Source organism: Mustela putorius, unplaced genomic scaffold (genome assembly GCF_011764305.1).
Source record: "Mustela putorius furo isolate JIRA1106 unplaced genomic scaffold, ASM1176430v1.1 tig00000450_pilon_pilon_pilon, whole genome shotgun sequence".
Taxonomy (NCBI): domain Eukaryota; kingdom Metazoa; phylum Chordata; class Mammalia; order Carnivora; family Mustelidae; genus Mustela; species Mustela putorius.
Window position 1 is genome coordinate 14,170,593 of NW_025421385.1, and position 25,219 is coordinate 14,195,811.

The 25,219-nt window shown below is 40.6% G+C and overlaps 1 protein-coding gene across 16 annotated transcripts in view; it reads left to right on the forward strand.

Moving 5' to 3' along the window:
• SYNE1 (spectrin repeat containing nuclear envelope protein 1) overlaps positions 1 to 25,219 on the forward strand; it is a 464,420-nt gene that overhangs the window by 205,802 nt on the left and 233,399 nt on the right. For all 16 annotated transcript variants that reach the window (XM_013056743.2, XM_013056751.2, XM_013056755.2 and 13 more), the window contains 13 exons: positions 857 to 1,007; positions 1,253 to 1,411; positions 3,057 to 3,239; positions 5,979 to 6,080; positions 8,390 to 8,593; positions 9,598 to 9,805; positions 10,614 to 10,726; positions 12,330 to 12,535; positions 14,146 to 14,301; positions 17,378 to 17,669; positions 18,701 to 18,873; positions 21,558 to 21,867; positions 24,837 to 25,001. In XM_013056743.2, the coding sequence (XP_012912197.1) occupies positions 857 to 1,007; positions 1,253 to 1,411; positions 3,057 to 3,239; positions 5,979 to 6,080; positions 8,390 to 8,593; positions 9,598 to 9,805; positions 10,614 to 10,726; positions 12,330 to 12,535; positions 14,146 to 14,301; positions 17,378 to 17,669; positions 18,701 to 18,873; positions 21,558 to 21,867; positions 24,837 to 25,001 (2,422 nt within the window). The remainder of the gene's footprint in view (positions 1 to 856; positions 1,008 to 1,252; positions 1,412 to 3,056; positions 3,240 to 5,978; positions 6,081 to 8,389; positions 8,594 to 9,597; positions 9,806 to 10,613; positions 10,727 to 12,329; positions 12,536 to 14,145; positions 14,302 to 17,377; positions 17,670 to 18,700; positions 18,874 to 21,557; positions 21,868 to 24,836; positions 25,002 to 25,219) is intronic.

The following is a 25,219-nucleotide window of genomic DNA, read 5'->3' on the forward strand; positions in this document are numbered from 1 at the left end:
CCTATAAACATTCATGTTCCATTTTCCATGTGTACATAGTTTTTATGACACACTGTAGATTATTAATGTGAGCTTCTAAAAATTTAACAATGTTGTAAAAATCTACCCCATGTTATTGAACATTCTCTTAAATTGTGATTCGTTAGAGATTGTACAGTATTCAGTTATAAGAAGGTATCAGAGTTTATTCAATTATTAGCCTATTTTTTTTAACATTTGGGCTATTTCTATTTTTTTCCTCCTATTATAAATATTGGTGTAAGGAGTATAATTTTACATAAATCTTGTGCACATCTTTTTCTTTGGAAAAATTCTTATGTGTGGAATTGCTTGTGCCCACGGACATTTTATGCTTATAAACAGACCATCTTCTTTGTTTGACAGTTTCGGGGGATTCATATTCAATGAAAATTTGTGTCATTGAAAATGGGAAAAAAATCCTCGTGTGTATTTTACTTATTTAGCAGCGGTTTTTTGTTTGTTGGTTTGGTTTGTTTGTTTTGCTTCCCCTTAATATATACCATTATGATGTAGTTAAATAGTGAAAAAATTGAAAAGCAAAAATTTGTTGACATCTACATAAGTTTTAGTTGTCAAGAATATATATTTTTCTTGTCACTGAGGTCACAGATTTTGTTTTAATGTGTGCATTCTTTTCTCTTGGAGAGCAATTTGGATGCTAGAGTTAAGTTGACTTGACGGCACTCTTCATCTCAGTAGGTAGAAATATGGCTTCCTCTTGATTCCAGCATCCATCTGAGAATAAATTTACATAGTTACATATCAGGTCCAGTCATAGGGAACACTTACCTTTCATACATGATAATAAATGATACCTTTTCTTTGATTACTATAGCCAGGGTCAGTGCTGTGGACTTATTGACTTAATGAGGGAATATCAGAACTTGAAGTCGGCTGTATCTAAAGTCCTAGAAAATGCCAGCAATGTGATTGCAACCAGAAATACTATAAAAGATCAGGAAGATCTTCGATGGGCTTTATCCAAGGTAATAATTCAAAATGTATTTATTTTAGTAGACTGCTTAGTAGATCTGATTTTCACATATAATTTTTTTTTTTAGGAATACCGATATCCTAGGATTTTAGCAATCCAAAAAAATGTATAGTTCATTAATATCACTGGTTTCTGCATAAGGTCAACCATGAAGTACATTTCTTAGAGGCAAATGGTATTGAATGACTGACTTATCACTGATTATTTTATTAATTAAGGAAACATTTATGTCCACAGCATGAAACCGTCAAGAACGAAATGTGTAATAAACAGAAAGAATTGGATAATTTTACCAGTAAAGGAAAACAGTTGTTATCCGAGCTGAAAAAAATTCACAGTAGTGATTTCATCTTGGTGAAAACAGACATGGAGAGCACTGTGGACAGATGGCTGGATGTAAGATAATCCACCTGAATTGTATGAACAGTTTACATAGTCACATTTGTCAGTCACTATTTTTTGGGTAAAGGATTATTTAAGGATGTGAATTCCATTTTTAGCTTTTCGAAATTTTTTTTTTAAAGATTTTATTTATTTGAGAGAGAGAACCAGCACAATCAGGGGGAGAGGGAGAAGCAGACTCCCAGCTGAGTGGGGCTTGATCCCAGGGGCTTGATCCCAGGACTCTGGGATCATGACCTGAGCCAAAGGCAGACGCTTAACTGAAGGCAGATGCTTAACCGACTGAGCCACCAAGGTGTCCCTCATTTTTAACTTTTAATGCTAATGTGCAAAATTATATTTTGAAGAAAAACAGTATTCACATAAAGTTTAGAATTAATAAAAAAAATGTTGTTTGCTTTATTTTCTTAAAATTTTGTGGCAGATTTTCAGGGGCGCCTGGGTGGCTCAGTCAGTTAAGCATCAGACTCTTGATTTCTGCTCAGGTCATGATCTCAGGGTCCTGTGATCATGGCTGGGTTGGGCTCTGCACTGGGCACGGTAGAGCCTGGTTAAGACTCTCTCTTCCCCACGCCTTCCTCCTCCACCTCTTAAAACAAAACAAAGCAAAACAAAACAAAAACTTAGTGGCAGATTTTCTCAAATTTCACTTGGTAGCTTCAATTACAACAAATTTATAACTCTAAATATTTTTTCCCAAAACTCTAGGATTATGGATAAAAATTAAAGAATAATTTATAAGTATCCTACAGAATATGAAACTATAATGTGTAATAATTTGGGGCTATAAGATTATAATTTTGCATTGAAAAACATGAGACTTGTAGTCTACATCCTTGGGTTTTAGTTCTTGCTCTGTCATTTTCTAGCTATGGGACAGAAGAACAAGTCACTCGATCTCTCTGGAGCTCCACATCTCAAGCCATACATATTTTATGTAGCATCCAGCTCAAAAATCCAGTGATTCGGTTGCCCTCCTGTTAACCTGCGCTCTATTACTGGAGGTTAAGTTACATAAACTGAATTACTAAAGTTAGACATTGATAATTATGCACTGTAATCTAATAATCTGGGGACTGCAGAAAACCTTACCCGCTTCCACTTTTAAAAGAACATTCTTATTACAGGAAGACTATTAAATACTAACGCTTTACTTTAAACCTACAAAGTTGGTTGATATCTTATGTATTTATTTATTCTATAAATATATTCAGGTCTAATTAATGCCCATTTTTATGTTTTTATGTTTCAGCCTTACAAATAAAAAGTGCTTGCCGTGTTACTTTTAAAAATAAACCCAACACTCCCCTTGGTGGGTGTCTGTCCTATACAACTCAACTTCAGAGTATGTTACAGTTGACTCCAATAGACCTGCTCTTAATTTCCCAATTTACAAATGAAAATCAAATGTCTCAGAAATTTGGTCTCTTCTCCCAATGACAGAAACAATTTAGTAGCGGTTAGCATTTGCTTGAGTCAAATGCACTAATTCCCTTACAAATTTTTGTAAAACATCGTTTTCCAGTGAGAATATAATTTTTTGATTAAGGCAGCATCAACATTGTTAGTACTTGGGTGGGGAAAGAAACACCTTAAAGCCCCAGATGAATAATGGTGTGGCTTCTGTTTTCCATCCCAGATGTCAGAGAAAATTGAGGAGAACATGGATAGGCTGAGGGTAAGCCTGACCATTTGGGCTGATGTACTTTCAAGTAAAGAGGAAATTGATGGATGGTCCAATAGTTCCGTTCCACAGTTGGCCGAAAGCATCAGCCACCTGAATAACAGCGTCAGAGCAGAAGAAGTCCTTAAGGAATTTGAGGTAAACTGACTATGTCTACTTTTGTGAGCTGGTGAGCTCATTAACCAGAATATGAGAAAGTTGTATCCTTTTTGTTAAAATTCTTTCTTTCAGAGACACGTATGTATGCTACCGAAGTCTTAACTATCTTTGGCTATTTACCTGAGAGTTGAATAGGCAATGGTTAAGACTTATTCCTCCCATTTTTATCACTTCTTAGTTGGGGCTCTGTACTTAAAATATTAGTAGAAAAGTGAAAGTCCATAAATCTGTATTCTTCCCACTTTCCATTCAGCTAAGACTATTACGCCTTCCTACTATAAAACCATGTTGAAGTTGTTTGTCATTTAGTAATATTTAGAGGCATTTGGGTTTTGTTTTTTTTTTTTTTCACTCAAACAAAATGTTTACTGAGTACTTACCATGTGCCAAACACTTAACCTTAGGTGCTAGGTTCTTCTACTTCCTCTTCGGAAATGGGAGAAAACTGGAGACCAGAGTGTGACAGGTTTCCCCAGAAACTGGCCTTTTAAAGTTCTTGTCATCAGGTTATTTTAAACTTTTTATTTCCATTTCTTGCATTCATTTATTTATTCATTCATCAGATTCTTAATAAGCACCTAAAGTATGCCAGGCACTGTGGTAGACCCTGAGAATAACCGGTAAGACAGATAAAGTCCCTGTACTTGTGGCATTTATTTTATTTACATTTGCACTCTGTATGCAAAATGTGCCGTTGTAGTTAGGCTGGGATGAAAAATGAAGTGGATACGAGGAAACGGTGACAGGAGATAACTTGTTTCATAAAGCATATAATCACTACTCTCCACGAGGGCACAGATTAGTCACCACTGCATGCCCGGGTGTTCAGGACTGTGCCCAGCACTCAAATGGAACAAGACAGATACGTGACTGCAAGACACGTATCAAGACAGATTTCAGACTGCAGTCTGAAAAAATGTAGGGGAATCAACTCTATGCCTGCATTATCTACCTTTGATCCAAAAAACTTTCTAGAGATTTTTAAATCAAATGCCTATTTCTTTTTCTTTTTTTTTTTTTTTTTAAGATTTTATTACTTATTTGACAGAGAGAGATCACAAGTAGGCAGAGAGGCAGGCAGAGAGAGAGGGGAAAGCAGGCTCCCTGCTGAGCAGAGAGCCCAATGCGGGACTCAATCCCAGGACCATGAGATCATGACCTGAGCCGAAGGCAGAGGCTTAACCTACTGAGCCACCCAGGCACCCCCAAAAGCCTATTTCTAAGGGCAAACAGAAGTCGAGGAAATTAACCAGACTGAAAATGCAATCAGGAGAGGGATACTGCGGTCTCTTAAGTTCTCTTTGATGTTAAATTAACATTACAACTCAGAACAGCAGTACCTGCCAGAATAGGTCCTACCAGCTCTCAAAAGTCAATTATTCAATTTTAAAGACATTTGCAAGCCAGTGTTAAACATAGCCATTATTGAAAATTAACTGACAATTAAATGATATTAAAAATCAAGCTAATAGTTACTTAAAACTTACCATTTTCAATTTCTACTCTACATACAGCTATTATCTAGGCTCTTGAGCTGTAGGTATCCACTTGATCTGCACAGTGGGAATGTAAAGGCTCTGGGGCACAGCAGTGCTTTCCACCCTGTGGGTGGTGACATCATGTGTAGCTCAGAATGCTGGTCAATGCTGCAAGGCAGGGTCTTTTTTTTGGGAGGGGAGGAACTGGTTGGTTAATCGGCACACACTGCCCACCTACTGCTGATCTTTGGGATCCAGAAAGCCAGTGAGCATCAACCCCACATTCACGTCTAGGTTTAGTCACTCACAGAGGTGGGTTTCTTTATGGTACCGACCACCTGTGTGGTACAGCAATCAGTAACACGAGCGGACCGGATTCGGCCCAGGGCCTGACTGTGCATTGCTGCTGCAACTCAAAAATAAAGCATGTACATGTGTATGTGTAAACCTTCAGTTGTTCAGCCGCTCCTGGAGGAAGCCAGGGGCACCGGCACTTAGTTCATCACATCTCACCGGGTAAGTAAATCACTTTCTGGAATGAGGCTCAAGACCTTTGTTAGTGTCCATCAAGAACCAAAATGCTGTATTTAAGTTGAGAGGGATGCTTTATCAAGTGGTGCTTTGTGGCCCCAAATAAATAATGAAGTTTACAAGCATCTAATTTGTTCAGTAATGATTCTTTGTTCTACTTTTCTTTGTTTTGTGTTAGTGTTGGTGAAATCAATCAATCAATAGCCCCCCCAAAAAAATTTTAAAAAGGTTTTTATTTACAATAAAAATATCTTAAATTTTTATTTGAAACATTTCTGATGTATTACGTATAGCCTACAGTAATGAGGCATTCCTAATGTGTATTTGCTTTGAAATGCTTCCTCAGAAGTGCAATGCTGCCATGGTAGCCAGTGATATTAATGCTAATGTATAAATGACGGTTACTGAAAATCCCCACTGACTCAAGACTTTTTTAGTTAGTGTTTAATTTTTTCCAGGAGCTTCCCCCCGCCGCCCAATAAAGGACAGTGGGAAGAAAGTTCCACACACTCCCTCGTGTTCGAAGTAAAAGTTAATGATGACATTTTTCCACATGCATAAATAATGAGTCCTCAGAAAATCAGAGATTTTTTTTTTTTTTTAACTCTGGCTTGAAGTTGGGTTAACTCTTGGAGTTATTAAGTGCCAAATGTAATATGTCCAGGTTTGCACAAGTTGTGCTTTTTCTCTTTGTCTTTTATTTTGGCAGACTGAAGTTAAAAACAAAGCCTTGAGACTGGAAGAACTTCACTGCAAAGTTAATGATCTTAAAGAATTAACTAAAAATCCAGAAACTCCACCAGATCTTCAGGTAAGTACTCGGGTTTGTAATAAGTACTACATACTAGATTATCTCAAATATAATCTCTAATATAACTGACATATAACAACAATAAATAAATGTTATGTATTATATATAATACCTATGCATATATTCTCATTATTATTATCATCATCATTTTAAGCAATCATGTGGATCTTACCATATAGTGGGTTAAAACATTAACATCTTTAGAACTCCTTGTGCTAGTATTAGTAGCAGATTTCTAAGACAAGTATAATAAGATTAGTTCTCCTTTTCCTTACTAAATTTTGGAAGTATTATCATCCAGCTTGCCTCACGGACCGTTTTCTGTCTGTACCAGAACAGAAAGCACACTTATGAATACTGATATTTTTCTAATTCATTTAGTCGGTGATCGGGTTTGGCAAAATCACTGTTGCAAACCTCATTTGAGGACTCGCGGACGGCACAGACCCACGGGGCGCACGGGGCAGGCAGGCTAGACCCGCTCTGACCAGCAAGCCTGGACTACGTTGGGGGAGCTCTGGGAACGACCAGTGCGGGGGTGCTCTTTGGGCAGCTAGCACCTCAAGCTCCAAGCTTAGTGTCCGCTGCCTTACTTTAAGCCGTGCATTTCTTGCTGCCCTCATGGGTTTTCTCTACCTTTTCCTTCTTCCTGTTGGGCCTTTGTCCTTCACTCCCTCTTGCTAACCCCTGTATCTTGCATGTTTATACATTCTCTCTGACCTGAGACTGTGCATCTGCCACTTAGTATCATCGGTGGATGATACACACACACCAGAATGTTAGAATTTCACTTGAAGCAAGAAGAAGCAAAGGGTGTTAATCATCCAGGAAACGAGAAAGGAGTGCTTGTGCCTGTCGCCTGTGTCATGGATACAAATGGGCAACAGGTGGCCTCTCGCAGAGTAAAGATGGCGGCAGGGTTTGGGGAGAGAGCTACTGTTGTACTGTGACTCTCATAACCCCCTGTCCCTCACACGGACTCAATGAAGAGGTGTTGGGGCACCTGTTCCTTACCTCACAATCAGGAGAAGAGTTTCAGTGGTACCTTCTGGAGAGAATGACGTGCCCCTGCAGCTGGTGGACCCTGGAGTCTCCTCTCTGACTCCCCTGAGAGACTTTATGGGTGAAAGACGGGCTGACTCACTGTTGATGCTTTTGCCAAAAGAATTGATTGTTTTGGGTGGCGTGCATCTTAGAATCATCTGGTATGAATGCCAGAGTGGGCCCCTGGCCCAGAAGTGAATTATCAGAGGAAAGACAAGGAGAAGGCATCGGTGTTGGGTATCTCAGGTTCTCTAGGAAGGCTTTCTGGAGGGGAATGAGTCTCAGCAGCGAGAAGCAGAGCTGCCTACAGGCTGTGGAAGGAGAAACAGGAGAGCACTGCTGGCATGCCGGCAATGCCAGTGGGAGGTCCCTCGAGGTGAAGGGAGTCTCAGAAAACCCCATAATCTAAGGCCTGTGACAGGAGAGAATGTGAAATGTCACCAGGCCTAAGGAGCACAGATAACAGCACATAATAGTTCTCAAAAATTTCAGAGCCCCTCCCCCACCTCCTGCTGGTCCAGGCCTTTACGGGTCAGAAGCTATAGGACGTGTGGGAATAGAAATAAAGAAAGACAAAGAGGCACTTGGCTCTTTTCTTCATACGGGCTTCCTTTTTGTAGCAGATCTGAGCTGGGGATAAGAAAAAAGCCTTACCTTTAAGTTCAGAGTTTTGATTATTAAATGGGCCTAGATGTTTTAATTGTGGAATTGAAACCATTTTGCAATTTATCATGATTTTATAAGTCCTTTTGTTATCTGCAGGGCCAGAGAAGTCAGGAGCCCTCCCAAAACAAATCTTTTAGGAGGAGAGAAGAAGCAGCCTCACTAAACACATTAAAGTGGGAGGCAGAAATAAAATCGCTTTATGATAAAATCTTGCGGTGGTGTTTGTTCAAAGTAGTGGTTACATCAGGGGATAAAATGTGTGCGTGTTTCCCAGGAAGAAGTAAGAGCAGGGTTTTGGTAACCACCGTGGTAACTGCGTAGGTTGAACTCTGCTTTTGAAAACCGATCTTACGTATTCCTTGGATCTCCACCGAACTGCCGCTCTAGCATCCAGGGTCAACTGCCACTGTTTCCACGTTCCTGTCACTTACAGTGTTTGACCACTTGTACACACTGATTTCCCTTCTTAGAAGAGTTGAATTAGCATCCCAGGTTAGGCTTACGTGCTTTTTACAATCAAGCTGCATACGAACAGATTTCCCACAGAAAGAATGTTCTGGTCTTCACAGATTTTTAATGAAATCTTACTTTATGTTTAGTTTATAGAAGCAGACCTCAGGCAGAAACTGGAGCATGCCAAAGAAATCACTGAAGAAGCCAAAGGAACCTTGAAAGATTTCACTGCTCAGAGTACCCAGGTGGAGAAATGTATTAATGACATGACGAGCTGGCTAGCAAAAGTAGAGGAGTCGCTGATGAACTGTGCCCAGACTAAGACATGGGAAGGGCTGAGAAAAGTAAAGGTGGGTAATCACCTATCATCAAGCCTGCACACCTCCAATGGTAATATTGTTTCTCCTGTTTTGTGGTGACTGGAATAAAAATATAACCTTTGCTCTCAGTTATACCTGTATTAGCAGCAGGCCAACTAATTCACGATGTTGGATACAGCAAGTAAGTTGTGTTTGGAGAAATGGAGGCAGGTAGTAAGAAGTTGAAGATGAATAATCTAGAAATAGAAAGCACGCGTCATTGTAGGACCTGCTCATAAGCTGTGCTTGTTAGTATCTTTTTCAGTAAATGGGTAAAGCCAATAGAAGACTGTTTGAATTTCCATGATTTTTCATATTTGAATGCCAAATAGTTTTTCATTTCTTAATTTTTATTGGTTGGTATGACTGCTTTTATCTAGGGAAGAATATTAAAAAAAAAAAAAAAAGTTGAGAGATAGCATTCTACTTCCATGTCCTCTATCCATAAAGATAATGTTCCTGATCGACTGTCAAGCTTGGGAGTTGAGTGTTCAACATATGTGATCTGTTCTCTTTAGCATTTTTCTTACTGTACTTAAGAATAAGGACATATTTTTTAGAAGTACTGGTACTTTTTTGGTGTGGCTTGTGACCCTGAAACAAAGCCTTACTGGCCCATCAAAAAATGTGAACTTGGGTTGTGACTCCGCTGATAGTTTCTAGTCACCTGACTAAATCCAAGGTTATGGGTTGGCATCTCTGAGAACCTATTCTATTTTCTCGGAATCCTAGACTGTAATCCACATCCTAGTACCTTTCAACAACCATTTGCAGTTGGTCCCAAGGAGAGCTGGGCAAAATTCTGCAAGTCAACAGATCTATCACGAACACTTTAAAAAAAAAGAAAGAAAGAAAAGAAAAGAAAAAAGAAAATCCCACAACAATGTGTACCTTACTAAGTAGATTTCAACAGCATCAGTTTCCAGAAAGTGCCATGGTGGAGTAGAGGGGATATTTCCCTTGAATATCCTTCATGGCTTTCTTCCATTGTGTAGGAGATACAAAAGGAACTTCAAAGTCAGCAAAGCAACATCAGCTCGACCCAAGAAAATCTCAACAGTTTGTGCCGCAAATACCATTCCGTTGAGTTGGAGAGCTTGGGCAGTGCTCTGACGGGACTCATAAAGAACCATGAAGCTGTGAGCCAGTTGTGCTCCAAGACACAGGCCAGCCTGCAGGATTCTCTGGAGAAGCACTTCAGTGGTGAGCTCTGACGGGGCTTAGCATGAATCGTTTGTTTACCAGAAAGAATACAAACCAAATGCTGCCTAGAAACTGCCAGCACTAGTTGGAAAAAACTTTCCAGAAGATCCTTTAAATTCATTTGTGTGTCGAGATTTGAGCACTGTAAGTGCTGTGCTCAGGCTCTCGCCATAAGCTGAGTTCTTCCTGTTTCTCTCCAAGAAAGTAGGAATCCACCATTTTGAGGATTCCAAATTTCATCTGGATTTTCTGCATGTAGCTCAGTTGTGTGGAAAATTACTTCCACTGCTGTGATGAAGTAACACAGTGAACTTGGAAATTAGGAGAAGCCATGAAATAGCAGTAGCCATATAGCTTAGGAAATTGCCAGTCATATGTCCCTGATTGGGCTCTGTGCCTCTGCCGTAATGACAATGCCGAATGATGTTCTAAGTCCGCTGGGCTGGAAGAGGAGATGGCTCCTTCCTTTGCCATAAAAGGCCCGAGCCTTTCTCCCTTCACTGTCTTCCATATTCATTCAATTATCTTTCTTTACCAAGAGGAAGACAGTGGGAAATCAGGTATTTCAGGAACACAAATTTCTTTTCAGTCTTTCCCCTGAGGTAATTTCTCAGTCCTGCCATGAACAGTCATGTTGTAGTCTATTCTACATTATTTTGATTTTATTTCTGAAATATTTTGTATGGCAAGATGCAGTGAGCTGAAGGGCAGAATTAATTCATTGAGCCTAGAGGCTCATTTAATGTTTTGGATGTATTTCTCATTTTTGTTACCTTTTTTTTTTTTTCACGTTTGTTACTTTCGAAAGAGTCTATGCAGGAATTCCAAGAGTGGTTTTCTGGAATAAAGGCAGCAGCAAAGGCATCATCTGATCGAACTGGCGATAGCAAAGTTCTAGAGGCAAAGCTCCATGATCTTCAGGTATGGAAGCTGGCAGTGCGCCATCGTCTTCTCTGAGCTACACTCCCGGGCCTTGCGGTCAGACCTAAATCATCTCTTTCCACAGATCTTCTTATTTTATTAGAACTTTTCTTCTTCCCTAACAGAACAAGGTTTTTTGAGTCATTAGGAGTTTAGCAATATGAAAAGTAAGTTGAGAGAATAAGTCAGAGCGACAGAATTCTAGATTCTGTTCTTTTCTCTTTTAGCAAATTGAACATGTTTTGGAGTTCATTCAAAACTAAACCTCATTTTAATTTTTCTGGCAGTAAATACATAAATAATTCCATCTATTTCATATCACTATTGTGGAGGAGGGTTGTTTTGTTTTTAAGATCTTTTTTATTTATTTGAGAGAGTGAGAGAGAGAGAGCATGAGCAGTGGAAAAAGCAGGGTTTCTCCTGAGCAGAGAGAGTCAGATGCATGGTCATTCCCAGGGCCCTGGGATCATGACCTGAGCCCAAGTCAAATAGTGAATGGATTTAGCCACCTGGTGCCTCATATTGTGGAAGAGTTTTAAAAAGAAGACATGACTTGAGCTTTTTAATAACCTATAATCCAATTTAGAGCTAGGGCACACTGAAAGCTATAGATAATACGGGTTTTACAGGTTTTATTGACTATGAAAAATATATGAATTCAGGAAGGAAAAAGCCATTGCGAAGTAGAGTTCAGAAGTGATTGACTCAACTTGAGTTTGGGACAACTTTTCCAAGTAGCTCATCTGAACAAAACACTGAGTTAAGTATTATTTAAAAACCTTTTTTTTAGGGGCACCTGGGTGGCTCAGTTGGTTAAGCATCTGCCTTTGGCTCAGGTTATGGTCCTGGAGTCCTGGGATCGAGCCCCGCATCAGTCTCCTTGCTCAGCGGGAAGCCTGCCTCTCCCTCTGCCTGATAAATACATAAATAAAATATTTTACAATAAAATAAAATAAAATAAATAACTGTTTTAAATGAATGAGGAATATGAGGATCTTTGCAGCCTAATCAGTGAGGACAGTTATGTAGGTAACTCCTGAAAAGCCAGAGTAGCAAGATCATTATAAAAAGGAAGTTGGTTTTCCAGGAGGCATGGTGAATTGAAATGTGCAGTTGTCCCCTTTAAGCTTGTGTCCACGCATGTGATCTTTCAAGGAAGAGGTGCACATCAAGAAAAAAAGGGACCTGAGGGGAGGACTTTGTGTGCAAAGTGGACCAGAAGATGGCTTCTCACTATACTTCTCACTACAAGCAGCTCTGTAGTGAGAAGGTATCACGTGAACCTGTGAAGAAGTAGAACCTGGGTTGGGCTGGGACAGTGAGAGTAGGTAGAGGCTGAGAGCAAGGCCTGGATGAGGACAACCTCCTTTACAGGCTAGCCTTGTCACAGCTTATTCTTCAGTGGTTCCAGTCCTGGCTGGCATCGTCTTCGGTCATGAGCCTTGAGTCTACCTAGTTGTACCTTCTCACTCTGGCCTAAAAACTTTCTGTCTTCAGGCTCTGAGCTTTTCTATCTCAACTCAGAATTGTGGTCAGTGCTCACATGCTCCAGGGTCCTTGAATAACAGCAAATATTTTCTATTACCTTTATTTCTTGAAACAGAACATTCTGGACTCGATCAGTGACGGACAGAGCAAGCTTGATGCTGTGACTCAAGAAGGACAAACTTTGTACGCACACGTGTCTAAACAAATTGTCAGCAGCATTCAGGAGCAAATTACAAAGGCTAATGAGGAATTCCAGGCATTTCTGAAGCAATGTCTGAGGGACAAGCAGGCTCTTCAAGACTGTGCTTTAGAACTTGGGAGGTAGGTTGTTTTGATAATATCATCGCGTACAGAATACGTTTTCAAAGACTTTGAGACAAGAGCCACTGTAAATAAACAAATAATGTTGGAGAGTACAGGTTCATACTAGGATAACACTTAATTGCTTGAACTTTGATGGGCTTTATTTTCTACATAGAAAAAGTAAGGAACTATATTCACTAGTTATTGTAAATGGCCTACATGCATGTGTTTTTGTCTATTTGATTAAAATGACAAAATTAAATTAAATTAAATTAAATTAAATTTAAATTTAAACTAAAAGTCTGAGAGGCTTGACACACAGGTTTTAGATTATCCAAGTCCTTTCTTTGCTTCCACTTTTTTTTTTTTTTTGAAGATTTTATTTATTAGAGAGAGACTGCAAGAGAGGGAACCCCAGCAAGAGGACTGAGAAAGGGAGAAGCAGGCTCCCTGCTGAGCAAGGAGCCTGATTCAGGGTTTGATCCCAGGACCCTGAGACCATGACCTGAGCCAAAGGCAGACACTTAACAACCAAGTCACCCAGGCACCCCTTTGCTTCCACTTCTGTTGGGTTTGAGTAATGACAGAAAACACTGGCCTAATTTCTATGAATGGAGATTCCAATCAGAAAGCTATGTTAACAGGGATGAATATAAAATTAGAAGGAAAAAAAAGTAGGGGGGTGAAGATGTCAGTATAATCAAAATACCTTTCTGGTCACAGGGTAATTTATTCTTGTCCAATTTTCTTAGAAAACTTATGTTGTTTTCAAAACTTCTAGTCCTTGTGCTCTTTATGCCTATTCAAATCTCCATAAGATACAAAGACATAGAGATGACTTTCCCTTCCTTTCCTGGGCTTCCACTGCTGTCCTAAACCCATTGGTCCCAATTCAGAGTCCTTGTTGTAAGACACAAAGTCAAGTGCACATTGACATGGGAATGCAGTCTTGCTGATAACTACCAGCTGATTACCAGGAAATCAATTTAAGATAGGATCTCAAAAGAAAGAGTGAAATAAGCCAAGCAGAGAGAGTCAAATATCACATGGTTTCGCTTATTTGTGGAGCATAAGGAATAACACGGAGGACATTAGGAGATGGAGAGGAGAAGGGAGTTGGGGGAAATTGGAGGGGAAGATGAACCATGAGAGACTGTGGACTCTGAGAAACAAATTGAGGGTTTTGGAGGGGTAGGGGGTGGGAGGTTGGGTGAGCCTGGTGGTGGGTATTATGGAGGGCACGTATTGCATGGAGTACTGGGTGTGGTGCATAAACAATGAATTCTGGAACACTGAAAAGAAATTTTAAAAATAAATAAAAATTAAAAATATATACATACATACATGCATACCCACCCAGGTGGGAATCAATAAAGTTTTTGTTTGTGTTAAAAAAAAAAACAAAAGTGTACACAGCTTAAATAAAAAAAAAGGAGAGAAAGTTCCATGATTTTTCATTTTGTTACTGAAGTAAGTGGTAATATGGATGGGCTTATTGTTGAGTTTTCTTCCATACTTGGGAAATTCATGAGATTTTAATGGCCATAGACACCATGACCTCAGATACTAGACGTTACTTATCATAATGAGTGCAGAAGAATTTCTACAAAGTATTTTCTTTTCTGTAGCTTTGAGGATCAGCATAGAAAACTGAACTTATGGATCCATGAGATGAATGAAAGGTTAAGTACAGAAAACTTAGGAGAGAGTAAGCAGCACATTCCTGAGAAGAAGAATGAAGTCCATAAAGTTGAGCTGTTTCTAGGAGAGCTACTGGCTGCAAGGTATGGTGCTGCAATGGAGCAGGTCTTTCCTTACTAACAAGTGTTTTTTGTCTGGTTGGTTGGTTATTGGGTTTGGTTGTTAATTGGTTGGTTGGTTGGTTGGCTGGTTGGTTAATTAGTGGCGGTTGTGTATGTTTCTGTCCCTTATTGTCTAGAATACAGATGATTGTGCAGTGTTCTCTACAGCAGAGCGGTATTCTAGAGAGAACATAGGGATGGCAGTGTGGATCTATCTGCATCTGCCTCCCTTTGCTCAACAAATTGGACAGGCCACCCATTTCCTGAACTTCTTGATATTAGCCTGTAAGCATTACACTGCTAAGGAGTACCATACTTTTTTCTCAGGTTGTTAGGATTGAAGGTCCTTATAAAGGCACGCTACACTTATAGAAATAAGGCTGTGGAACCCATTTCCATATATTCTTCACGCACTTCAACATCTACTTCCATTTTTTTCTTAAATGTATGTGTCAGAGTGAGAGATAATGAGAGAACAAAGCGGTGGGAACGGCAGGCTCCCTGCACGTCCAGCCTGGCGCTGGACTCGATCCCAGGATCCCGGGATCATGACTGAGCTGAAGGCAGGCGCTTAACTGACAGAGCCACCCAGGAGCCCCTCTAGTTCCATTTTCTTTCTTTCTTTCTTTTTTAAGATTTTTATTTATTTATTTATTTGACAGACAGAGATCATAAGTAGGCAGAGAGAAGGGAAGGGAAGCAGGCTCCCCGCTGAGCAGAGAGCCCGATGTGGGGCTCGATCCCAGGACCCTGAGATCATGACCTGAGCCAAAGGCAGAGGCTTTAACCCACTGAGCCACCCCACCCTCATCCTAACAATGTCCTTAATAAAGCAAAAGGTATGGTCCTTAAGTCTGACGATCCTGGAGGTTCCTCTTCTCCTCCGCGGTATTTGTCTCTTCATTGTTTCCCGACTAAGCCAACAGAGTCATCTGGACTGTGCTTTTAACTCCACTAGCCTTGGGGATTTGATCCCTAAATTCATAATCCAACTGGCATTATCAGTTGCTTTGTTGTTACCTGGGTACAGCTAGACCCAAAACTTCTGATCTATCCTCTTCAAAGCAGATTCACTCGTCTGTGAAGCAGCAGAGGCCAGCACCCAGCCTGCTTGACCAGACACATCAGGAGCACCGATCAGTTCCAGTCTAATTCTGATCATATTCGTTCCTTATTTCTGCTGAGTCATCTTTTGGGTCAAACATGCCTAGTACGCCTTGCCTTAAAAAACAAACATTCAAACAAATACACAAACATGACCCATAATGACAGCTCTTATTGGTGTTTGAGTTTAATGAGGGTTACAAAATTTTGCTGGAATGCTCTGGTCGCATCGCTGTGAGCCCTTCCCATGGGGTAAACTCTTTGTTGACTCTATATATGCCAGCCCCGGACAGTGAGTTCCTCAAGGCCAGAGACCTTTAGGTCTTCATCACTGTTACAGTCGCAGTGTCTGATATCGTGCCAGAAAAAGAACATATTTGCTGAATTAATAGGATGACAGTATCATTTTAACTATATAGCTTTCTGAAAATGACACTGCATTTTATTGCTTTTTAAATCTTAACTCAGGTCTGGATACAATGTAGCATGACCAGACCTACTTCTCTCTTCCAAACTTCTAAAATGACTTTACAGAGTCTTCTGGAATATTCTTCTGTGATATTCCAGGATTGAAGGATAAGAGTCCTTCAGTGTGCTTGCTGCCAGGCTCTTTGTAACTGGTTACTTCTCCAGAGAATCTTAACGTACTCTGATGCTTCCCAGCTTCTCCAGGTGAGTTACCTCTCACGTGTGGGCCGCTTGATCCTCCTAGCCCTCTGGACTTTCCATCAGAATATTTCAAGTACTCAACTATTTGGGGGATGCCTTTTTTTACAGTACCCCAGATTTGAGAATTATTGAACTTTTATCATCCATTAAGCTGTCCTTCTTGTAGTAACAAGTGATGCACATTGTCCTGATTTATTTAACTGACATCATTGCTTAAGCCAAGTTCTTGTCTTACCAGATTATAAGAAAGGCAAGTTAGAGTGGGTGCAATATTATATGAACAATAAACCTCCCAGAGGGCCCCAGGATGCTATATCCTTGGTAGCTGATCAAAAAAAAAAAAAAAAAAAAAATGACAGACCTTGCAGGAGATAAAGTTTGTGTTCTTTTTCTACTACTCACAAGAGTTCATGTTCACATATCTGTACTCTCTCTTCTGGTATCCTGGGAAGTTCCCGACACACAAGCTGAACTCTGTCAAACAAGATGAAGCCAGTCCAGCCACACAGGGCTGCACTTTCCCTGCACCTAATTAACATAACTCCAAACTGAGATGAGCCAAGTACGCAAGAAACAGCAAGGAAACCCATCAGCACTCATATAATAGCCTTTTGATACGAACTGGTTTTTTGCACTTTATCTTCCTGTGTTGGGTCCTGGGGATACGAGATGAATGTGATAACCCTGGTTTCTAGAAGTTGAAAGCCTGTGGATTGAGACAGACAGGGTGTTTGAGGAGATAGAATAAGACAGGGGCAGAGGGCACACAGGGGAGGAGCTCTATACTCTCCTTTTCTTGGGGTATCAGGGAGGTAATGCCTGCCTAGGCTTTGAAGAGCCAACTGGGAAGGCAGCAAGGGAGAATCACTGGGTTTTCCCAAAAGAGGAATTCCCACATAGACCCCAAAGAGCAGAGAGTTTGGGGACATTTCAGGATTAGAGCATTCAGTCGGAACAGAGATGTTAGAGATGAGGCTGGAGAAGCAGTCTTGGGCCATTTTCTGCAATGAATTCCTCATAATACAGCGGCCAGGATCTAAGCACAGCATAGATGGAGTGAAATTCCCTGATGTATACCGACTGCATTCACAGACGTATAGAGAAGGCAGAGCCAGCCCTGTGAGAGTCCCCGGCATCTTCATTTCAAAGGCATGTCAGCTATGAGCTCTTGTCTGGCGACTTCTCCAGGATCAACAATCACTCCTCACTCTGCTGCGTTCTAGAATGTCAGAATTCAATTTCTTTCTTTTTTTTTTTTTTTTTTTTTTTTTACTGTTTTCTTTAGAGAATCTCTGGATAAGCTTTCCCAGAGAGGGCAGCTTCTCAGTGAAGAAGGCCACGGCGCTGGAAAGGAAGGACGCCTGTGCTCCCAGCTCCTCACAAACTACCAGAACTTACTCAGAACGACCAAGGAGAGACTGCGGAGCTGCCAGATGGCCCTGCAGGAGCACGAGGCCTTGGAGGAAGCCCTGCAGAGCATGTGGTCCTGGGTGAAGGGCATTCAGGACAGACTGGCCACGGCAGAGAGCACCGTTGGGAGCAAAGACACCCTGGAAAAGCGGCTGCTACAGATACAGGTAAGCAGGGACCAGCCACACACTGACAACTTGTGAAGATCCGTTTGCTGAATTCACATATGTTCGAGTTGGGTCCCCGTTGCTCTGTGAGCCTCTAAGTGAAGATTTGAGGACACGATGGAGAAAAGATGATGTTGGCAAAAGGGATCATGGAGGGAGCCTGTTTCCCCTTTGTAAAGGAACATTTTTGTTTCAATAGCTTTAAGATAATTTTTAATGTCACTTAGTAAGTATTCAGCAAACGTGGAACCAAGCACCGTGCAAGTTGTTGGAAACATCAAGGTGAAAATGACTGCTGGTTTTCTAGGTGTTCCCAGTCCAGAGGGAGAGACTAACCTGTAAACTGTAACTTGCAGTACCCATGTAGTCAGGGGTCATGGCTGAAGCAGACGAGGGTATCCTCCGAACACAGGGAGGCCACCAGCCCAGGCTGCAGTCAGTGAAGGCAACCTTGGAAGACAGAAATTAGCTAGACGGTGATGGTAAAGCTTTTGACAGGTGTGTCTTCATTTTCAAAACAATTTATTTTTACTTTGAATCCAACTTTCAGTAAGTGTACGGTTTCAAGGTTAGTGGCCCCAAGTTTCCCAAGAATTTAAATGGGAGTTAATCCTTGACTCCCAGACTCTTGATATCTAATATTTAAATAAAGTATCATATTGCAGTAGGGTACAGAATTTGTTGTTGTATTTTCATTTTGTTGTTGTTGCTGAGTTTCCATTTTAAAGGTGGGGCACCTGGGTGACTCAGTGGGTTAAAGCACCTGCCATCGGTTCAGGTCACAACCTCAGGGTCCTGGGATCAAACCCCGTGCAGGGCTCCCTGCTGAGCAGGGAATCTGCTTCGTTCTCTCCCTTGCTCACCTTTTCTCTAAAATAAATAAATAAAATCTTTATAAATAAATACATAAATAAATAAAAATCAAATGAGTATGGTATTTCCTACCTTGATTCTCATGGGAAACAACAGTTCCTAAAAACACGAGAAGGTTCTAGTGTTCCTACTGACCTGTATTCACTGCTCCTTCATAGGATATTCTCCTGATGAAGGGTGAGGGAGAAGTGAAGTTGAATATGGCCATTGGCAAAGGGGAACAGGCCTTGAGAAGTAGCAACAAACAAGGTCAGAAGGTGATTCAGACCCAGCTACAGACTCTGAAAGACGTGTGGGCTGACATCATGAGCTCCTCTGTCCATGCTCAGAGGTAAGGGAGCCTATTTTCAGTGTTGATTCACCTAAATAAAACCCAGTGGCTTAGAAAATGATGAAACAGTGCAGTATCCTGTGGTAGAGTTACCAAGCATCTTATTTTAGCTAGCTGTCTACCTGCTTGTCTTTGCCTAGATTGTGTTTTCTGTGATGGCAAAGGCAGTTTTGTTTGCTTGCTTGATGTGTGCCTGTGTGTGGGTGGGTGTGTAATATTTTCATCTCCCATAAATTTCTCATGGCATTTTATACACAACATGGGCTCAATAAGATACCTCCTTTCAGTTCATCAAAGCAAGTGTTTAATAACTTTTCCCTTTTTAGAGGAACATTCAAGAAATTCATTTGTTAGCCACTATTGAGCTTAAGTAAGAATCTTTTTCTCAGCTAGAAGTTATGTCACCCGCAATGGGGCTGTGGAAATGTGCACAGGGTTTTTGATTGTTGTAGTGATGGGTGCATCCCTGGCACTTAGAGACGGCGGCCAGGAGAGCTTATGTCTTAAGTGGGGGCGTTCTCACACAGCAATCAACCTGCCCAGGGTTCCCTAATGCCCCTGTGGAGAAGCTCCTGAGCAGTTAGAGAAGAGACTGAGTGTTACACCAGGTGGTGGTGTTGCTGTTACTTTTATGAGTGGGAGACTCCGACCTTCCTCTCTTTTCCAAGTATCCACAAATAATCTGGCCGGCTGGTTGGACAAATGACCTTGCAGTCAGAATTATACCAAAGTACCTTCCAGAAGCCATATCCTGAAAGTTATATATAGTGTTAGGTTACTGAAGAAGTGTGTGCTTAATAAAAATAAAGAAACAGCATAATAAAGAAGTGAAGAAAAGATGAAAGTTCATCACAAAACTAAACAAAGCAACACTGCAATTACCCACTCCGAAGGAAGCAGTGAAACATGGTTATAACTAAAATTTTGGAAGCTTTGTTTTGTTTTGTTTCCTTTAAATATGGAACATAAGTGGTGACTCCCTATGCCAGCAGGACTTTAAATCTCAGTAATAACTCATGGTGGTCTGCAAAGAAAGAAAACTCAGATCCAGTGGTTCTAGTGGTGTGGACCACTGGAGCTCGAACGAACTCTCCCAGTGCTTGGCAATGGGCCAGCTCCAGAAAAGGGAGTAACAGTGTGGGTGAATGGTTTTCAGATGTTGGAATAAAAGAAGCAGATTCAAATCCTTGATTCTTCCTCTTTAGCAACAAATTAAATTTGACAGCCACATATTGAGCAATAGCAGTGCTGCAATTAATTGAGCTAAAAAATGACGAATCAAAACAAAGTAGTGTTTGCTCCCTAAGTGCTCAGAGGCTCGGGGAGCGTGCATCCGAAAACACTGACTCAGACTGCGTTACTAAGATACCCAGCACTGTGGCGCGGTGCAGTGCCTGGGGTTAATTCTGGAGAGGTGAGATTGATTTGTACCTTCTGGAAAATTCTTTGAGGAAAGAATAGCACTTTAAAGCACTTATGTTGAGGTTCCTATTGATGCAAAAGGAACAGTTTGAGAGGATGCTGGAGGTGTATTTACCGCAGATTTAACTCCTGGATCATAGGATTATATGCAGGGAGTACTCAGAATGGTCACTGAGTATGAGTTTAGAATAGTTTGTAAAGATAAATAACGAAAGTTTTTTTAAAAATGCCAGTCTGGAGAGCCTTTTACTTGACAATCTAGAGAGCTGTTTACTTGACTATTACTTATATGGTTATGTTCCTTATATTATAAATAAATGAAGCCTTTGTACCTTCACATGTTCAATTCTGAAGCACTAAACACTGTGATATCCTTAATTGAAAATCAATCTAAGAATTATTTACTTAGAAAGATACCCTAGGGGCACCTGGGTGGCTCGGTCATTAAGCGGCTGCCTTCAGCTCAGGCCATGATCCCAGGGTCCTTGGATCGAGCCCTGCGTCGGGCTCCAGGCTCACGGGGGGAGCCTGCTTCTCCCTCTCCCACTCCCACTCCCCCCACTTGTGTTCCCTCTCTCGCTGTCTCTCTTTGTCATAAATAAAATCTTTTTTTTTAATTTTATTTATTTATTTGACAGAGCGATCACAAGTAGGCAGAGGCAGGCAGAGAGAGAGAGGAAGCAGGCCCCCTGCTGAGCAGAGAGCCTGATGCGGGGCTCCATCCCAGGACCCTGAGATCATGTCCTGAGCTGAAGGCAGAGGCTTAACCCACTGAGCCACCCAGGTGCCCCATACATAAAATCTTTAAAAAAAAAATAATACCTTGAATGCTGAATTCTAGTTAATAGTTATCAACTGATTTGAATAAGGTAAACTGAGTCCAAGAAAATTAAGAATTGATAAATACTAAATAAAATTTAATTGGTGTCCCAGGGCTGGTATTTTTAACAGCAAAACACAGAACTCTGTCTGTCTGACAGAGGTGTTTGAAAGACAAACCTCTAGAAGCCTATATGAAAGATGAAATCATATGAAAGATATGATTATAACATCTGACTTCAAATTCAACATAGATTTGTTTTCATTTGAAGAAGCTGTTTTCGTGAGTTGGAGAGTAGTGTTTCTCCCTGCCCTTAAAAGCAGTGTTTTCATCACAGAAGAGCATTCAGTCAGACAGCTGACGTGGATGCAGTGCCCTCCTCCTTGGTTTCCGTCGAGATGTCAAGATAACTTGTTTTGGTGACATGTGACATTAATTCTAGCACTTTGGAGGCTGTGATTGGCAAATGGAGCGACTACCTAGAGTGGAAACACCAGCTGGAGCAGTGGCTGGAATCGGTCGATCGGAAAGTAGCGCAGCCCTTGCAGCTGCAGCCCGGCCTGAAGGAGAAGGGCGCCCTCCTGGACCACTTCCGGTCCGTCGTGTCTGAGGCGGAGGAGCACGCCGCAGCCCTGCAGAGTCTCGCCTCGAAATCCAGGGAGCTCTTCCAGAAGACAGAGGATGAGTCTTTCAAGGAAGCAGCTCAAGAGGAGCTGAAAACACAGTTTAATGACATAATCACTGTTTCCAAGGTTAGTGTTGTGTAGGGAAGAAAAATCTTCAAGGTTCAGGTAAGGAATAATACGAAAGGTTCAGGGCGTCCGGGTGGCTCAGTGCGTAAGCATCTGACTCTTGATTTTGGGCTCAGGTCATGATCTCAGGATTGAGATGGAGCCCCATGTTGGGTTCTGCACTGGGCATGGAAACTACTTAAGATTCTCTCTCTCCCTCTGCCCTTCCTCTCTGTGTCTCTCTAATTAAAAAAAAATTATATATATATATGTATGTATATGTATATATATATGCATACAAACACACACAGACAAGCACATGCACACACACAAACACATACATACATATATACACATACATACACTACGGGTTAAATTAAAGGGGACCCAGCTGCTCTTGAAGTATTTGTACATTTAGTGAACAGTTACTACAAGAAGATCATACTTGCTTCTAGATGCCCAGGAATCCTTCTCTTTCTGCAATCTTGGGATTATTTTTTACTCTTTGTTTTTTATCTTTCTCCACTTAGGGTGTTGGTCAGTCCATTTCTTTTCTTTGTAAGACTGAGCCCCAAATGTCAGTATTTGTAGTTCTTTTTCTTTTGTTGCCATTTGTATTTGTTGTATTAAATGCAAGTCTGTTTACTTCCCAGATGTTAATCATGTACAGTGTATTTCATGCATTTCTTATTGTAGTATAAACCGCCCTTTCCTATTCTTATTCTCCGGGTATAGGCTCCTTTATGTAATATCAAAATTGGTTTTAATTCCCTCTCTGAATCGTTACTTTTCCTCATGATTTTTCTTTTGTGTATTTGTGACTATGTCTTTTTCTTGGGTTTCCATTTGGGAACTCTCTTTATATTATTAATGTAATATAATTTTTAACATATGTATTAGTTTATCTTAATTTTTATTTTGATAATGGTTAAGTTCTATAACTCTGGAGTCAAAAAGACCTAAATTTGAATTCTGGCTCTGTCCCTCTTCTTTTTTTTTTTGGGGGGGGGTGTTCTCTAATGTTAAAGCAGCTTTATTTTAGGGATGCCTGGGTGGCTTAGTTGGTTAAGCGGCTGCCTTCGGCTCAGGTCATGATCCCAGCATCCTGGAATCGAGTCTCACATCGGGTTCCTTGCTCAGCAGAAAGCCTGCTTCTCCCTCTCTCTCTTCCTGACACTCTGTCTGCCTGTGCTTGCTCTCTCTGACCAAAAAAAAAAAAAAAAACAAAAACAAAAACAAAAATAACAAACAAACAAACAAAACAAAACAAAAGACGAAACAGCTTTATTTTAAAAGAAAAAAAGAACCAGTAGGTTGCTGTACAGATTTTGACTCATTACTTCTGGAGTCAGAGCCCAGAAGGCTGCATTTAAAAAAAAAATTTCTTTTTATTAACATATAATGTATTATTTGCCCCAGGGGTACAGGTCTGTGAATCATCAGGTTTACACACTTCACAGCACTCACCATAGCACATACCCTCCCCAATGTCTATAATTCAACAACCCTCTCCCTACACCGCCCCCCCCCGCAACCCTCAGTTTGTTTTGTGAGATTAAGACTCTCTTATGGTTTGTCTCCCTCCCGATCCCATCTTGCTTCATTTTTTTCCTTCCCTACCCCCCAAACCCCTGACTTTGCCTCTCAAGTTCTTCATATCAGGGCGATCATATGATAATTATCTTTCTCTGATTCACTTATTCTCACTTATAATGAGTCTCTTCTGGTTTGTCTTCCTCCCAATCCCATCTTGTTTCATTTTTGCCTTCCCTACTCCCCAAACCCCCCACTTTCCCTCTCAGAGTGAGTCAGGGAGATCATATTATAATTATCTTTCTCTGATTCACTTATTTAGCTCAGCAAAATACCATCTTGTTCCCCATTGTTGTCGCAAATAGCAAGATTCCATTTCTTTTGATGGCTGCATAGTATTCCATTGTATATCTATACTACATCTTCTTTATCCATTCATCTGTTGATGGACATTTAGGTTCTTTCCATTGTTTGACTATTGTGGACATTGTTGCTATAAACATTCGGGAGCACATGCACCTTCAGATCACCACATTTGTATCTTTAGGGTAAATACCCAGTAGTGCAATTGCTGGGTCATAGGGTAGCTCTATTTTCAACCTTTTGAGGAAACTCCATGCTGTTTTCCAGAGTGGTTGCACCAGCTTGCATTCCCACCAACAGTGTAGGAGGGTTCCCCTTTCTCCGCATCCTCGCCAGCATCTGTCACTTCCTGGCTTGTTAATTTTAGCCATTCTGACTGGTGTGATGTGGTATCTCATTGTTGTTTTGATTTGTATTTCCCTGATGCTGAGTGATGTGAAGCACTTTTTCATGTGTCTGTTGGCCATCTGGATGTCTTCCTTGTCTGTTCATGTCCTCTGCCCATTTCTTGATTGGATTTTTGTTTTTTGGGTGTTGAGTTGTTAAGTTCTTTATATATTTTGGATACTAGCCCTTTATCTGATATGTCATTTGCAAATATCTTCTCCCATTCTGTCGGTTGTCTTTCATTATGTCTGGCTTTGGACATGTTACTTGATCTCTATAACCACTGTAAATGCCCTTTCCTACATATAGTGGTGATCCTAGCATCTACATCCCAAGGATGTTGTGAGGAGTAAGTGAGCAAATGCATTTCAAGTGATGAGCAGACTACTGTACATAGTAATTACATTATACTAAATAGTAATAACATGCTGTATTATTGCCTGAATAATAAAAATAGTTATTACAATAATTCTTATCAAGTCAGTTATCCATGAGGGATGTTAGTAAACATTCATTCAGCATAAATTTTTGTTCTAACCCAGACTAAAGTAAATTTAAAGAAAATGGTTGCTTCCTCAAAGCCTTTTAGTCTAAGCTTTTTGTGTTAAGAATAATAGGAATGACATCTTCTGAAATCATTAATATATGCTGTTTGATTTCATATTCTCACTAATGCCTGCTAAAATAGCCTTTTCTGTGTCTACTAGGAAAAGATGAGGAAAGTGGAGGAGATTGTGAAAGATCACCTCATGTATTTAGACGCGGTCCAGGAATTCACGGATTGGCTCCACTCCGCGAAGGAAGAACTTCACCGGTGGTCGGATATGTCTGGAGACTCCTCAGCCACCCAGAAGAAATTATCTAAAATCAAGGTCAGAAGATGCACAGATATTATAACTTCATTGTTTCATTGGTTCTTAAGTATGACATACCTGTGGTGAAGATTCCGTGGAGAGGATTGTTATTTAAAATGTTTCCCATTTTCTATTTGTTGATCTTTGTTACCTTGTACCTCACAAATTATAAACATAAGCAAGGGGGAAAAAGGGAATTCAAACACTTTACACTTGTGAGCAAAGTGAACATGCAA